This window comes from Pezoporus occidentalis, unplaced genomic scaffold, assembly GCF_034315485.1.
Source record: "Pezoporus occidentalis ecotype Australia unplaced genomic scaffold, CSIRO_AGI_Poc_V1 ctg337, whole genome shotgun sequence".
NCBI lineage: Eukaryota > Metazoa > Chordata > Aves > Psittaciformes > Psittacidae > Pezoporus > Pezoporus occidentalis.
Window position 1 is genome coordinate 146868 of NW_026915344.1, and position 14922 is coordinate 161789.

Here is a 14922-nt window from a genome sequence, read left to right on the forward strand (position 1 = left end):
TGAAGGTAACTTGGCTTCCTATAGAAGTAAATCAATTCCAGCATTAGTAAGGCTGGCAGGACTTTGCCACAGAGAATGGCAACGTTACTGCTGAATACAAACCACGTACACAAGTCACACTTAGCCAGCTACCACTCCCTGCATTTTTAAGCTCACTTGATGACTTTGAGCAAAGAGAAGGGACTCAAGCACTGCAGGCATCTTTGGCTCATTCTGACCAAAAGGACAGAAGAAAAAGAAGAATGGGTAGTAGTAAAAAACCCTGCATGGCTTTAGGAAGGCAATATTTCATCTGAATGAAATTAAGTGGGGTGAATTTCAATTTGGTATTTGTGGCACTACTGACTTTATTGATGGCAGTCTGCTTTACAGATTGCATTGATTCTTCCCTTTCCCAGAACATGCTTTACTTTCTAATTGGGGTTGTGCACTGTAGCAGAACCAGATTTCAGCTCGCTCTTCATCAGCAGACACACACATCACAGGAAGAAAAGAGAAGGCAGAAATTCCCCTTATGCATAGCAAATGCTTTCCTCTGTGCTTGCAAAACCAAAAGTCATTGTCTAGAAACTTGCAGCACAGGATTCTGAGCAAGAATTGTTCCGTATCCAAAAGCCTGCAGAATGACAGGAGCTTTTGCTAAATTCACTGTTTCTGAACGTTGTCAGAAAACAGAATCTGATTTTGCCTCACTGTTTTGCTACAAAGTGAAACCCAGCTATCAAAGTTGTGTTTTAGAGTTGTAAGACAAGCATAGTGAAATGTACTTACCATGGGTTGATTGATCTGTGTTGTGTTTCTCTTGTATTATTCACATTGCATTGTCTTCTGCTGCTTTTCAGCAGGATTCTTAATGCCCAAGGGAAAAGCTTCTCCTCTCTACATTTGCAAGAACACAGTTCCCTTCCAGTGAAACCTGTTCATCTGGCCTGCAGTTTGGGCACATGCTCAGATCTGAAGTAGACATCAAGTATTTGGAAGTCCCAGTCAAACACAACTCTAAGTACTTTGCTGTACGAAGACAGCTTAGGCATATACAGAAAGCAAACTTTAGCAAAGCCTGGGGAGACTCCATGCTACTGCATTAAAAATAGGAACACTTCTGTTTCAAACATGTCTGTAGCTGTTCCTAACCCAGGGAAAGAACAGTGTTATCTATCATTCACAGAGCTCTTAACCTTTAGGAGCAGCACACGTTGTGCACTATGTATATTTATCCATTAAAAAAGCCTGTAGGTTCATTTTTCCTCTCTGACATGAAAAATGTGGATGGAAGCACTAAAGGCTTAGAGTGTCTCTGTGATTTGCTTGCAAAAGTAAACACGAGCCAATACTGTAACCAGATCACATACTTGCAGTGGAACAAAGTGACTGATTTCATTTTCAGCCACACTGAGAAGAAGCAGAAAGCGCACCAGGAAATAGACTGAGCTTTCTTTAGTGTGGGAATGGAAACACATGTGGGACCAGTGGGCCTGATGGGGAGTTTTGGCCTCATTTTACCTGTCTTGGCCCTTGGGATACGCTAAGAAGAATAGCTCAGAATGAGATCATAAGGATTCTTCAGAAAAGCAATAAAACGGGTTTCTGTTCCTTCCTCATAGAGCAGTTACCACAGAATCAGTGTTACACTGGAGGTGGGCTTGGTCCAGATTTACTTACCCATCTTCTCTTGTGTTTGCAGCAAGGGGTATAGGATTTGGTGGGGTTCCTCTTACTGTCAATTCAGCGTTCAGATCCAGCTTTGGCTCAGCTGCCAGGGATGGAGAAAGGCAGTGAGTCAGGAGGCTGCCAAGTCATCCTCCAGCATATTAGGCCTGAGCTGCAGCTTCAGGCAGATGTAGTGGGCCCTATCCCTTTCCACACAGGAGGTGCCATTTCAGAATACAGTCCCATTCCCAGAAATGATGCTTAGCTTTAGCAAAATACACAGTACCTTTGCTCCTGCTGACTGAAGGAGTCACAAGCAGTCTTGAAAGACATCCCTTGCTTAATATGATTAGCAGTAAACACTAATGCTGAGCTTGAAGTCCTGTTTAAGCATGCAAATGACTTAATGCTTCTTCATGGATCTGTGAGCATCACATTGGGTTTTGAGGGGTGGGGGTTTATTTGCAAGGTTGTGGTCAGATTTTACAAACTAATCTCCAATAATTTCCATTAGAAATGACTGTTAGCATCTATTTCTGCTGTGGTAGCAACTGGGCAACCAGAATAGCCTACCACCCCGCTGTTGTACAAATCACTGCATGTACTGTAAGAGCACACCCTCCCTTTAGTTTAGAAAGGGATGTTGCAAGGTCAAAGCGTCCTGCTGTGGTCACGGAAATAAAACCTTTCTATCCTTGGATGCAGTTGTGTCATTTTGGATCCATTTGTGGAACAGGTAATGTGCATCTGGGAAGATGCTTTAAAAGAATTTGAGAGGCTCTCGGCAACCTGAATCATTCATGCCAGTCACAGAGCTTATTGTAGCCTGGGAGAGACTGGGGGGGGGGGATATAATCTGTTTCTGACTCCTGAAATCTGGCTTGTGGTCACCAGGAGGGTGCTTCGGAAGGAATTTCTTTTGATGACAAAGAAAGGCAGGAGCGCAGCATAAAGCCATTTGACAAAGGTGACCTCAGGTATCATCTCCCTGCTCCAAGGAGGAGAAGAGAACCCGGTGAATGTTTTCTGGGTGTGGATAGATGCAATGCATAAAGGCAAGTGAGAGACATAGAGCTATCCTGCTCAAGCAGTGTGTGTGCTATGGCCCTGCCAGAAGGGCTGGGGCTCCAGTGCTGTGCAAACGCATGGCAAGAGCCCCTTCCACTCCAAAAGGACTTGAGCAGTTCAAGTGCAGGAAGGGAAAGGACAGCGCTATCAGTCCCACTGCTCTGGCTGAAGTGTGAAGGGCAGAAATGTCCCGTATCCTGGCTGAGGTCATCCAGGCAGCTTTCAGCAGACACGTCCCTTGAGCCCAAACATTTTTGCTTCGAAGTCACAGGAGGTCAAGCTATAAAACATGCTCTTTTCCGCACCAGGAGTTCGTTCCTGCCTTCAAGCACCATTCTGTGCGTGCACTGCAGAGCATTTAACAGTAAAAGGCAGAAAAATGCAGTAACGATGAGAAATGCAAGCTGCAAGTGGCACTTACCAGCTTGCTCTGTGTAAAGGCAAGCACGGGCACAAGTAAATGGGCTTACAAATCCAGGCTAAGAGAACACACGGATTTAAGGCAGATGGAAGACAAAGTATTCTTCCTCTTACCAAGTATCAACAACCTAGTAATGAACACCTCGTGCTCCCACAGCCCTCCCACTTGGACGTGCACTGCTGCTGCTTTGCTTCGTTCTCCCTGCATCTCAGAGATGGCACAGAGAAGTCAGGCAGCTTTCCCAAACAGAACCAACGAGCAGCCAAGCTTGGTACAGCAGCCTTTATGGTATGAGTCACACCAGCAAAAAACGAGGTAGGAAAGTCTCATTTAAGTCTCATTTGTTGGGCAGGAGGTGAGACAGGGCCTTCCCCACTGGGAAGGCTCAGATTTGAGCTGTGCTTTGGAAGGTCTGCGAAAGCACTGAGCATTTCATTGCAAGTTCTCTTCTGTGCAAGACTGCAGTGAATTGACTGATGCCAAACCCAAGGAGAGTTCCAGGATGCGTCAGAGATACAGAAAGGGGAAGTTAGGGCTTCCCCAGCCACCCAGCAGTGTTCTACCAAAGTAAGTTCATTGTTCTGTCGTTATGAAGAAAGTACACAGTGCAATGCATGGGGCAGGTGTGGGAAGTTGTAGTTTCTCTGTGTTGTGACCCATCTACCCTTATATTCTGATCTCCTAAAGCACAGAGGCTTCCCTCTGAAAGAATGAAGTAGTTTGACTGGCTTTAAGTGAATGGAAGGAAAGCTTCCTTATTGCAGTCCCATCAGCTTAAGGCTTGCAAGAAATTCACCGTGTAACTGGGAGATGAAGTGAAAGAAAACCTGGTATTCTTCATTGAAAACATCAGTTTGTACTCCACATTTAGTCTGGGTACCAAGTCTGGCATACGTCAAAGAAGATGCTCTCAGGGCCTGCAGACAGACAGCACCAAGAAACCAGCGCGAGTGCAGATGATTTATTTGCTCTGGTCTGAAGTGGTTTTGCTTCCTTTCTGTTGGCCTTGCAAATAAAAAGGAGGAAACAGGGGTAGATTTTAGCAAAGAGCAATGATGTGTGAGAGCAATGAGGCGCGAACCATGGGCCAGATCCCATGTAAACAGCAACACTAACGTGAGCTGTGAGTGATGGGGGTTCTGTAACTGAAACCATTTTGCTTCGCTGTCTGTGTAAATAACTCACATTCCTGGTGAGTTGAATCCTGGAATATCCATCCACACGTAGCAAGGAGAGCTGGCACTGGTGGTCTGACCCTACCCAGGACCCAATAAAATGCCTCAAGCCCCTGACATGAGAAGATCTCATTCCAGATTTTATGGAGTCCTCCCTTTGGTAGCTTATAGGGATCTCTTCAGTGATGGATTTAATGGAGCCTTCCCCTGCTTACCTCTAGAGCAGATTTATCCTTGCAAGGCAGCACAGGATCAGTGTCTTCATGACACTGACAGGAGGTTGTGCACGAGGAGGTGAAGTGGCACGGCTCAAGCTCCCTTCATCACAGCGCAGGATGTGTTAGGAAACAACTCACACACTCACTGGGCAGTACCAGTGCACAGAGCGAGCATCCCAACTGTGTGCTCCAGGAAAGTGTCTGAGGCACAGGGATGCAGATCACAGTTCCTGAAAGGGTTTTGTTCCGTTGGACTCCAAAGGGAAGGGTGGCTTTTGACAGGGGACACAGATCCGGAAGCCTAAAACCCCTAAAACCCCCGGTGCCTGTCTGCCGGGGACATGAAACTACTTTATCACAGCTTGGATGCTCAATGCAGTCAGAAACCACCACGGAACCGTGTGAATCATCAGGACAAGAGCTCGACCTTCAGGTACCTCCTGTATCTCCAGGTGATTCTGGTGCAGACGCCTCGTGATGCTCAGTAGGTACCCCCCGGCCAGCAGGGACCGGGGCAATGGTGCCCTGGGGAGGGGGAACGTTGTGGAGCAAGAGATGTGGCCCCATCTGCAGCCTGCAGGACGGGCCGGGGGTGATGTCCCCCTTGTCGCTGTCAGAGCCCCCCTTTGCTTAGGGTGCGTGTGCCTCTGTACATGGCAGTTCTTAAAGCGGGGAACTGCTCCTTGGGGCAGTTTTCACTCGTTTTTGTGTGTTTTTTTTCATTGGAAGGGTGAACAAAAAGGGGGACGTGGGGAATGTGGGGGCAGTGATGTCATTTGGGGTGCCCCAGTGTCACTGGGGGGGGGGGGGCGATGATTCGGTGGAGGAGTGGATGAGTAGAGGATGGGGGCTCCTCTGAAGAAAGGGGGGTAACAGCTTGGTTTGGGGCTCATTCCCCCCAAAAAGACCTTCCCATGACGGGCTCTGCTTGTGGGGCCGGAGCCGCTGTGGTGGCCCCAAAATAGTCCAAAACCGCTGATTCTGGGTCTGCAAAGACTTGGGGGGGGGGGGATGCTGGGAGGGGGTACCCACACAAAACTGGGTACTGCAGGTGAGGGGGGGGGTGTGGTTGTTCCTGGAGTTGCTCGCTGGCTGCGCAGCGACGTGTTCTGTTCGCTGCTGCCATCCTGCGTCCAAAGCGCGGTACTGCAACCAGGGCTCCACGCGAGCCCTGTTGCATCCGCTGAACGGTTCGTGGACGAGGTGGGAGGCAGAGAGGAGCCCGGCGGCGGCGCCTCGGGATGCTCAGTAGATACCGCGGGGCCATGGTGCCCTGGGGCTCCCGTCCCAGCACGGGAACTGAGGGGGGGACGTCGCGCAGCAGAGCCTGAGCAAGGGATGTGGCACCATCCCCTGCAGCCTGCGGGTCCCCCCTTGTCTCTGTGGTGGCCCAAAAATACCCCAACGGCCCTCATTCTGGGGCTGAATAAGTAGAGGGGGAGATACCCCCACAAAACTCCGTACTGCAGGTGTGGGGGGGGCGCGGTGCGTCGACGGGCGCTCTCTCTGCTGCCATCCCGTGTCCAAAGCGCGGTACTGCAACGCAGCCCTGCTCTGTCTCCTGAGTGGCAGAGCCCGGCATGAGGCGCCTCACTGCGCGCCGCCGACCTGCAGTACCGCGTTTGATCCACGGGTCGGGCAGGGCCGGGTGGAGGTACCGGATGCCCGCAGGAGCAGGGAGCGCTGTGCGGGCTGGAAGCTGGGCACAGATGGAGAAGGAAGGGACTGTGATGGCTGCAGGGCGAAGAGGCAGGACCCAAGGGCATGGGAACGGGCAGCGCAGCGGCAGCGTCCTGCTCGCCCCCAGCCCGACGCTGCTCTTTGCCCGTTGCGAGCGGCAGCGCCCACCGGTAACCGCGTTCCGGGTCCCGCTACGGAGCTGCTCGGGGCGGACCCTCCGTTCCCGGGGCACGCATGCGCGCCGGACCCGGTCGCACTCAGTGATGTCACCTCCGGAAGGGCCTCCCTGCGCTGGGTTCCGCCGTCACCCCGGTACCGGTGCCGGTGCCGCCGCCAGCGGCCATGAGCAAGCGGAAGGCGCCGCAGGAGAGCCCCAATGAGGGCATCACCGACTTCCTCACGGGTAGGGGAGCGGGCGGTGGGGCCGTCGGTGGGGCCGTGGTGCCGTCGGTGGTGCCGTTGTTCCGTCGGTGGGCCTTTGGGGCCGTCGGTGGGGCCGTGGGGCCGCCGGTGGTGCCGCGGCCCGTCCGCCCTCACCGCCGTTCTCCCCGCAGAGCTGGCCAATTACGAGCGCAACGTGAACCGGGCCATCCACAAGTACAACGCGTACAGGTACCGCCGCCCTCCTCCCCGTGCCGGGGCTCGGCCCGGCCCAGCCCGCCCGGTGCGAGCCGGGCCCAGCGGCACCCGGGGCTGACGGGCTCTGTTCCCCAGGAAGGCGGCCTCGGTCATCTCCCGCTACCCCGGCAAGATCCAGAGCGGGGCCGAAGCCAAGAAGCTGGTACGTGCCCGGGGGGGGCTCCCGGCAGCGATCCCGGATGTGCCAACGGCCCGGCCGGGGTCAGGGCTTGGGTCGGGGGCTGCTGGGCATTGGAGCTGCCATAGCCAAAGCCTTGTTCAGAGCTATTGCCCCGGGGGGCTTTCAGTGTAGCCCTTGAACCAACACTGCTCGTGTTGTACCCTTGAAGCCTTGTGTTCCCCATTGGGTCGTGGCCTTGGTGGCCTCAGAGTTCTTTCAGGTCTAAATTCCTTTTTTTTTGCAGGTATGACGGCTTTAAAGTCCTCGTGGAGTTAACCTGTTTGTCCTCCCCTCTCCCCACGTTTAGGATGGAGTAGGCGCTAAAATAGCTGAGAAGATAGATGAGTTCTTATCCACGGGAAAGCTGCGCAAGCTGGAGAAGGTGGGGTTCCTTCCCTTGTGCTCTGCTTCTCAAGAGCTGCTGTGCTTTGTCACTTGCCAAGTAGAATCATAGAATAGTTCGGGTTGGAAAGGACCTGGAGATCATCCAGTTCCAACCCCCTGCCATGGGCAGGGACACCTCACACTAAACCATCTCACCCAAGGCCTCGTCCAACCTGGCCTTGAACACTGCCAGGGATGGAGCATTCACAACCTCCCTGGGCAACCCATTCAGTGCCTCACCACCCTAACAGTGAAGAATTTCCTCCTTATATCCAATCCAAACTTCCCCTGTTTCAGTTTGAACCCGTTACCCCTTGTCCTGTCACTGCAGTCCCTAATGAAGAGTCCCTCCCCAGCATCCCTATAGGCCCCCTTCAGATACTGGAAGCTGCTCTGAGGTCTCCACGCAGCTTCTCTTCTCCAGGCTGAACAGCCCCAACTTCCTCAGCCTAAAAGTAGCCTGCATGCTTCGTGCTGTTTCTGTTGTCACTGGGGGGGCTGATGTCAAAGCTAAGAGCAGTGGCCGTGGAGTCCATGGTGAGCAGAAAGCAGGGAGCAAGGAGCTCATCCACAGCCTCAAAACTGCCTCTTTGTGAAAAGAGTGTCGCTTATGGAGTCAGCATTTGGATGTCTTCCGTGAGGAGTGGAAGTGGGGCGCCAGGAGGCTGTGGAGCAATGCTGCTCCCCTCGGCGTGGGTATGCATGTGGCATTACTGTGCTACACAGGACTCCCTCTGGTACTGCTTTGCACTGATTCATAGTGAGCCTCCAAAGCAGATCCTGTCTAAGCTGGTTTATCTCCCCAGGGTTTCTTTGCTTGTTGCAAATGGAATAAAGAAGGGTTTGGTTTGTTGTTCTCTTTCTGCAGATTCGACAAGATGACACAAGTGCATCCATCAGTCTCCTGACACGAGTTACTGGCATTGGGTAATGTTGTTTCCCTTCGTTTAGTGGAGCTGTGAACAGCATTTGGCTGGGCTGCTTTGCTCTGTTGTGGGTTGCAGACTGAAGCCTTGAGTTTTCTGAAGTGCTGTTCTGAAACCTAATGACACCGTTGTGCTGCTGTTGCCTTAAGTGGGTTCAGAGACTGACTGTGGTTAAAGGAGTTCTTACCGTGCACTCAGCGTTGGTATTTGAAGTAATATTGCCTATCTGGTGAGATCTGTTTAGTTTTCAGGTTGTTACACATTATCTTTATTACACATCAACATACATTACTATTATATTTATTATACATTGCTGTATAGTTATAGCCGTGCTGAACAATGTGCAGGCCAAGGCCTGGATAAGCCAGCTCAGCTGATCAGAAGTACAAACTGCAAGCGTGGGTGCTGATTTTCAGAGGGTGAGGGTCAGAAGCTGCTTCAGTCATGGCCTTGAGGAACGTAGGCAGTGACAGTGAACTCTGATGCCCTTTTAAGATCTCTTTGTGTTCCTGATGGCTGATTGTGCTGTCTCTTTGCAGTCCTGCTGCTGCCAGGAAGTTTGTTGAGGAAGGAATTAAGACTTTAGAAGGTAAGTGTGACTCTGGGTCCTCGGTTCACTCTCCAGTGATGGCTTTTTCCCCACCAAAACTGCCCTTTTCGCAGTGGTACTGTGATACCAGGTACGCCATAGTTGTGCAAGATGCACAGACTACAGGCAGTACATGTGTGTGAGATCACAGGGACATCAGCAAGGAGTTTGGCTTTGAGGGGAATGGTTTATTGAACTCTTTATCAGGAGGGGCTCTGTGCCTTCGTGCGCATTCTGTCAGCTGTGAGTAGTCAGCTTAAAATCACTTTGTGTTTGAGGTTACTGTCTTCTTGTTACGTGTTCTTTGCATGCAACATCTTTGCGTTGGTGGAAACTCACTCCAAGAGTTTTATCCTCAAGTAACTTTTTTGGTTTTCTCAATTCTTCTAGATCTCAGGAAAAACGAGCACAAGCTGACCCATCACCAGCGAATTGGGCTGAAGTAAGCTTTCTTGGGTGCAAGTGCCTGCCTTTCCTACTGACTCTTTCAGATGCTACCATGTACTGTAAGGTTACACAGGCCAAATAAGGTTCTGTTCTGTCTGTGTGCTCTACATGCTATTCAGCAGCTATTCAGAGCTTCTGTTTCCTCAGGGCTGTATTTGACTTGTGAGCTTCCCTTTAGCTCCTCCAACATGGATAGCTCTGGCCATGGGTGAGGGGCCTCACTGCTTGCTGGTGAACTGAGGTTTTGCAAGAACCTGTTGTATTTTCAGAGAGCTCTGTAAATAGGAACCCGTTGGTTATATAGTAATGTTACTCTCACCTCATACATACGGTGGGAATAATGTGCAGCGAAACCATCTTCTAAGCACTGCCAAACTTGCAGTTGTGAGTTTTAACTGTTGCTTGGCAAAATGCTTTGTGAGATGTTCCATCAGAATGGGGAGCTTTTTGTGATGTGGCAGTAATGTAAGTTGTATTCTTTCCTCGGACACACATTTAATTGACTAAAATTTGAAGATGCTGCTCTGGCCACTCTTTTATATTTCTATGTGCAGATACTTTGAAGATTTTGAGAAAAGAATCCCAAGAGAAGAAATGCTGCAAATGCAGGTAAGAAGGTGTTCATGGAGGTTGTGAGGCGCTGATGGCTAATGAATGACACCTCTAAACATCCATCTTTCATTTTCATATAGGAGATTGTGCTGAAAGAGGTAAAGAAGCTGGACCCAAACTATATTGCTACAGTCTGTGGCAGTTTTAGACGAGGTTGGTAGTCTGTGATCTCATGTTTCCTTTGGGCTAATAAGCAAGACTCATTCCTATATATGTTGTTCTTCTAGAAAGTCTTTACCTGGCTTTAGTATTGCCTTGACTGGTTAGTTCAGTGATGAAACACCCACATGAATCATTGCTTCTCCACCCTGCACCCATAAAGAGTAGTGTATTGTAACACATGAATTGTTCCTGTGCTTTTTCGTTAGCATTTGTGCTTCATTGCTGTAGAGTACAGCACGAAATTCTCGGGTATTCTCCAAGATTGGTGGGGATGTAAACTTCTTGATGGAAGAATAAGGTTTTTTTTTCCAAATATTTTCAATAGTGACTATTTTCTACCAGAAAAACAAGTTTAAAGGGAGAGGTTAGACAGATGTGCACCAGTGTTAGTACACTTTGTCATACATCGAGGGATTGTTCTTCTCACTTGCCCAGGCGCAGAGTCAAGCGGTGATATGGATGTTCTCCTGACCCACCCGAGTTTCACATCTGAATCATCCAAGCAGGTATGTTGCTTTGCTCCTGGGGGTCAGTAGCGTTACTTCCACAAGAGTACGTTTGAATTCAGAAGGTGGGTAATCTGAGACTTGTATTGCATCCTTTTGTTCCTCTTCTCTTGGATTATTTTGAGGAGTTACGATCATTTCTCAGGTCCGTGTATGATGTTGTGTTCTTCAAGAACTGTTCAGTGTGTTTACTCTTAGCCTTCTGTCTCTCCTCTTTGCTTCACAAAAATTCATCCCTCCTTTGAATTCCTGGGCTTTTACAATGTGATTTTACAATGCAATGTGACATGGGGGTTTTGGTGGAGATTCTTCTATATTGCACTACTGTAATTCTGTCAGCTTTCCTTATCATTGTTGTCTTTTTTCCCCTCTGCATCAAATTTCATGTACAGTAATAATTGTAGAGATGTCCCTTACTTAGGTGGGCCATTGTATGGTAAATGGGGAAGATATTCTTGTTATTTGTAGAATAATTTCTTCTTCTGTCTTGTCACTGTTCCTAGTCGAAACTTCTGCATCAAGTTGTGGAACAACTGGAGAAAGTCCACTTTGTGACTGACGTGCTGTCTAAAGGAGACACAAAATTCATGGTAAGGCCTTTTGGGTGGTGAGAGATGGAATGAAAAGTGGCAGAGGATTTGTCAAGAAAAATTTGGTATTTGTTCTGTTAGCTTGAGCTTCGTCTGCCTTTTTCTGAACCTGCTGATGTTTGTGCAGGCTGAAGAGCATGATAATAATTAGGGCAGAAGAATGGGACATGAGAAGTGATCTTTCCTGCTGTAATAAGTAGGAAGCAATTAGACACTACCTTGGACTACAGTCTCTTAGCAGTGTAAAATAGTGCTTCTGGTTACTGTGACATCCAGCTCTTACAGTAAAACACTTCTTCAGTTCCTCGGGAATTTAACTTCACTCTCCAGGATGACTGAGGGTTACTGGGAGGTTGTTAAGGGGTAGGGAGGTGAAAATTGATCTCAAATCTGTTTAATCTGAATTTCTTGCTTTCCTTACTTTCTCACAGGGTGTCTGTCAGCTGCCAAATAAAGAAGATGGAACAGCCTATCCACACAGGAGAATTGATATCCGGTAACACGCCAAAATATCCCCAGATCAGACCCCTGACTTGAGCTGTCTGCTACATAGTAGGCATTTGCATCAGGTTCTGCATTCAGATCTCTACTTTCATGTTCAGAACATGGCATTTACTAGGTTTCTAATTCCTATGTAGTATGAAAGCCACTGTACAACTGCCAGTATCTACAACAGGTTATTAGCAAGAATGCTCTATTTTACCTCCTGACTTTGAGTCCACTTCCAGACTTGTGACCTGCTTTATCACACTGCTTTGACATTAATTCTAGGCAGGAGTGCAAGCTCCAGAAGCGTGTAGTAGCTGGACACCAGTAACTTCTGAGTCAGGGTAGATGAGCTGAACCTTTCTTTGAGATGCTTTTAGTTTCATTCTTGTATCTGGCTTGTGGGAAGATCAGATGTATAGAGTTGCAGTAGATGTGCACATGAATAGGGAGTAATTCCAGAACAGCGTCCAAATGGCTTATAACTGTTATATATTTGTTCTAAATCTCTACTTTTCTTCCACTTTTATTCTAGGCTTATCCCCAAAGATCAGTATTACTGTGGTGTACTGTACTTCACAGGAAGTGATATATTCAATAAGAACATGAGAGCTCATGCTCTGGAAATGGGCTTCACCATCAATGAGTACACAATCCGTCGCCTGGGTGTCACTGGTCAGTCTTTGCACAGAGTGTTATTTCTAGTTACGTGCTTTGTGGGTTCTTAAATTGGTTTCTTGGTGTACTGGAAATACTTCTGATCACTGCTGGAGTTCATTCAGTTTTTCACTGTGTCCTTTCTGGTGTTAGACATCATTACAGCAGGAGGAGGCAGCTTATGTATGGGCGGTGCTGTAGCCAAAGTTACCTCTTTGGGCCACCTAATCTGCTTAAAGGCTTACTGACCTAAAGATTATTTATTCAGTGTCATGCACAGCACATATGTGGTTTCCCACTCTTTTAACAGGACACGATGTGTCCTTTATTGTTTTGCTTTGGAGGGAGGCTGACTATATACACACGAGTACTGGTGTATTTAACTGCATAACCACATGGCCACAGAGTTAACTCATTACCTTACTTCCTTTGACACTAATGAGAATCAGTAGCTGAACACTGTGAAAAGGTCTGTGAGGGTGCTTTGGTTTGGGTTTTTAAGTCTGTTTTACTTACAGCACTTTTGTCTTAATCTTGCAGTGCATTTAGCATTTCAGGATTGTACAGACCTTCCACCTTTCAAACTGCATCTCTAATTTGCTTGCAGGAGTTGCTGGGGAGGCCCTGCCAGTTGAATCTGAAGAAGACATCTTTGACTATATCCAGTGGAAGTACCGAGAGCCAAAGGATCGCAGTGAATAACTGCTTGTTTAGGTTTGTAATGCAGAGAGATGTTTTCATAACAAAACTGTCTCATGTAGGCTTACTGTTTAATCTAGCAGCAGCAGTCCTGCTTCTGAAGACAGACTGCACCTCTCCTGTTGGTTAAACAGCCTTCTGGTTAAGATATTGGCATCTTGAACCGATGTAGGCATCTGCCTGCTCAGAACTGTGTATTGGTCTGCTAGATCTTCCTTCCAAGCTGTTTCTAATTTTCTGTATCTTGTGTGGCAGACACCAGAATGAGAATCCTGAAGTACTCCGAAAGAATACCATTTCCAGCTACTGTCTGTATCTCCTTATCTCTGCATTAAATGTCCTGGTGTGGTGCTGAAGCTCATGTTAAGCTGTTTCCATGTCCGTCCTTCAAAAACCTTTCAGTATGGCCATATACTGATGTGCCCATTCTTCTGTCACATAGAACCCATATTCATTGTTCCTATGTTGTAGCATTATTGGTTGCAGTGATGTGTGTTTTGTTTGCCATTACCCAGAAGACTGGTCTGAGTAATTGAGGCATTTCTACCACCCATGTAGAGTGGATTTGCCTTCTTTTTTATGCAAACCAGTCAGCTCTGATTTTGATAGCCCCTCTTAAAGCACTGTGAACGGTAGGTAGTGATTATTTTGGATGTGAGAGGAGGGCTCATCAAGATTGCATTACTAGTTGTATGTGGGACTGGGATTCTGTTGGTTAATTTAAAGAACTTAATATTAAGTAAAACTTAATAAAAGTAAGTTTTAAGTAGCAAACTACTACTTTGATGTATTACAAAGCATCAACATGGAATGTATTGCTGCTATTGTGTTTAAATACCTTGTAGGGATATAAGGCTAATGTATTATAGAACTGGAAGCCTGAAAAGGCAAGACTTTTCTACATAGCCAAACTGAGTATTGCTAATTATATGTAATACTTCTTGATTCTTTAATGATTAGGTCTGCTACCTGCCTTTATATGGAGGCAGAGAGGAGTCTGCATCTGTATGGTCAGACTACATAACCTGACTTGAATCATGAAACAAATACAGATTTAATACCTCTTCTTATTTTTATCTGACTTAAGCCTACAGAACAGCTACATTTTTACTTGTTCTTACATAGTTAGTGTTGAACAGTCTTAGTAACGGAGATTACATCCTGATGGTCTTGCTTATCCCTTTATTTTCTTCTGGTTTGCCTATGGGGAATTCAATTATTTTCAGGGAAAAATGCATGCAGTGGTGCGTAAGGTGACCAGCAGGTAACTCGGTATCATGTGAAGTCTTCTGATGCCTCGTGGTGAAAACAGATGTAGCTGATGTATTCAGCAGCTGGTGGGAATAAACAAAATGCCAATTCCATCCGTCATGAATGCGTCATCCTTTTCTTAGCTGTAACTTCAGGAGCAACAAGCAGCAGTAACACAAGCTCACCGCGTTTACGCACGTTTCCTAGGCAGCGCGCCGCATTCCATTGCCGAGTTCTCCATCATCCTCATCAGCCAGACCGCTTGTGCTTGGGACTTGCGGCAGAATTTGCTGGGCTCTCCCGAATCCTTCCCCGTGGCACGCTCGGCGCGTTCGCTTCTTTATCTTAACGTACAAAGGGTCCCTTTCCCCTCCCCTCCCCGCACCCCCGGGGACCCCTTTCTCCGTGCGTTCCTCTGCCCTCCTCCTCCTCCTCCTCCCGCAGCCCTGCGCCTGCAGAGGCCGCTGCCCATCACGGCGGGCAGGGGCTGCGTGCGGACGGGCACATCCCGTAGCTGCTCCGTGCGAGACCGCCCCTCACCCGCCCGTTATCCCTGCGACCGGACGCAGGCCGCAAGGACCGGGCCCGGGGCGGGGCGGGGC

General features: G+C 48.3%; 1 protein-coding gene across 2 annotated transcripts; it reads left to right on the forward strand.

Moving 5' to 3' along the window:
- The first annotated feature begins 6465 nt into the window (after nt 1-6465).
- POLB (DNA polymerase beta) lies at nt 6466-13906 on the forward strand. Of its 2 annotated transcripts, XM_062629401.1 has the most exons (15): nt 6466-6615; nt 6767-6824; nt 6927-6993; nt 7319-7393; nt 8264-8322; nt 8861-8910; nt 9301-9352; nt 9912-9966; nt 10050-10122; nt 10567-10637; nt 11141-11227; nt 11659-11723; nt 12249-12388; nt 12978-13084; nt 13325-13906. In XM_062629401.1, exons 1-14 carry the CDS (start codon nt 6555-6557, stop codon nt 13070-13072), a joined length of 1008 nt encoding a protein of 335 aa, XP_062485385.1. In that variant the 5' UTR covers nt 6466-6554; the 3' UTR covers nt 13073-13084; nt 13325-13906. The 2 variants fall into 2 exon arrangements, with proteins under 2 accessions (XP_062485385.1, XP_062485386.1); XM_062629402.1 differs by lacking the exons at nt 6767-6824; nt 6927-6993 and having other exon boundaries at nt 6470-6615.
- Nucleotides 13907-14922: the final 1016 nt, after the last annotated feature.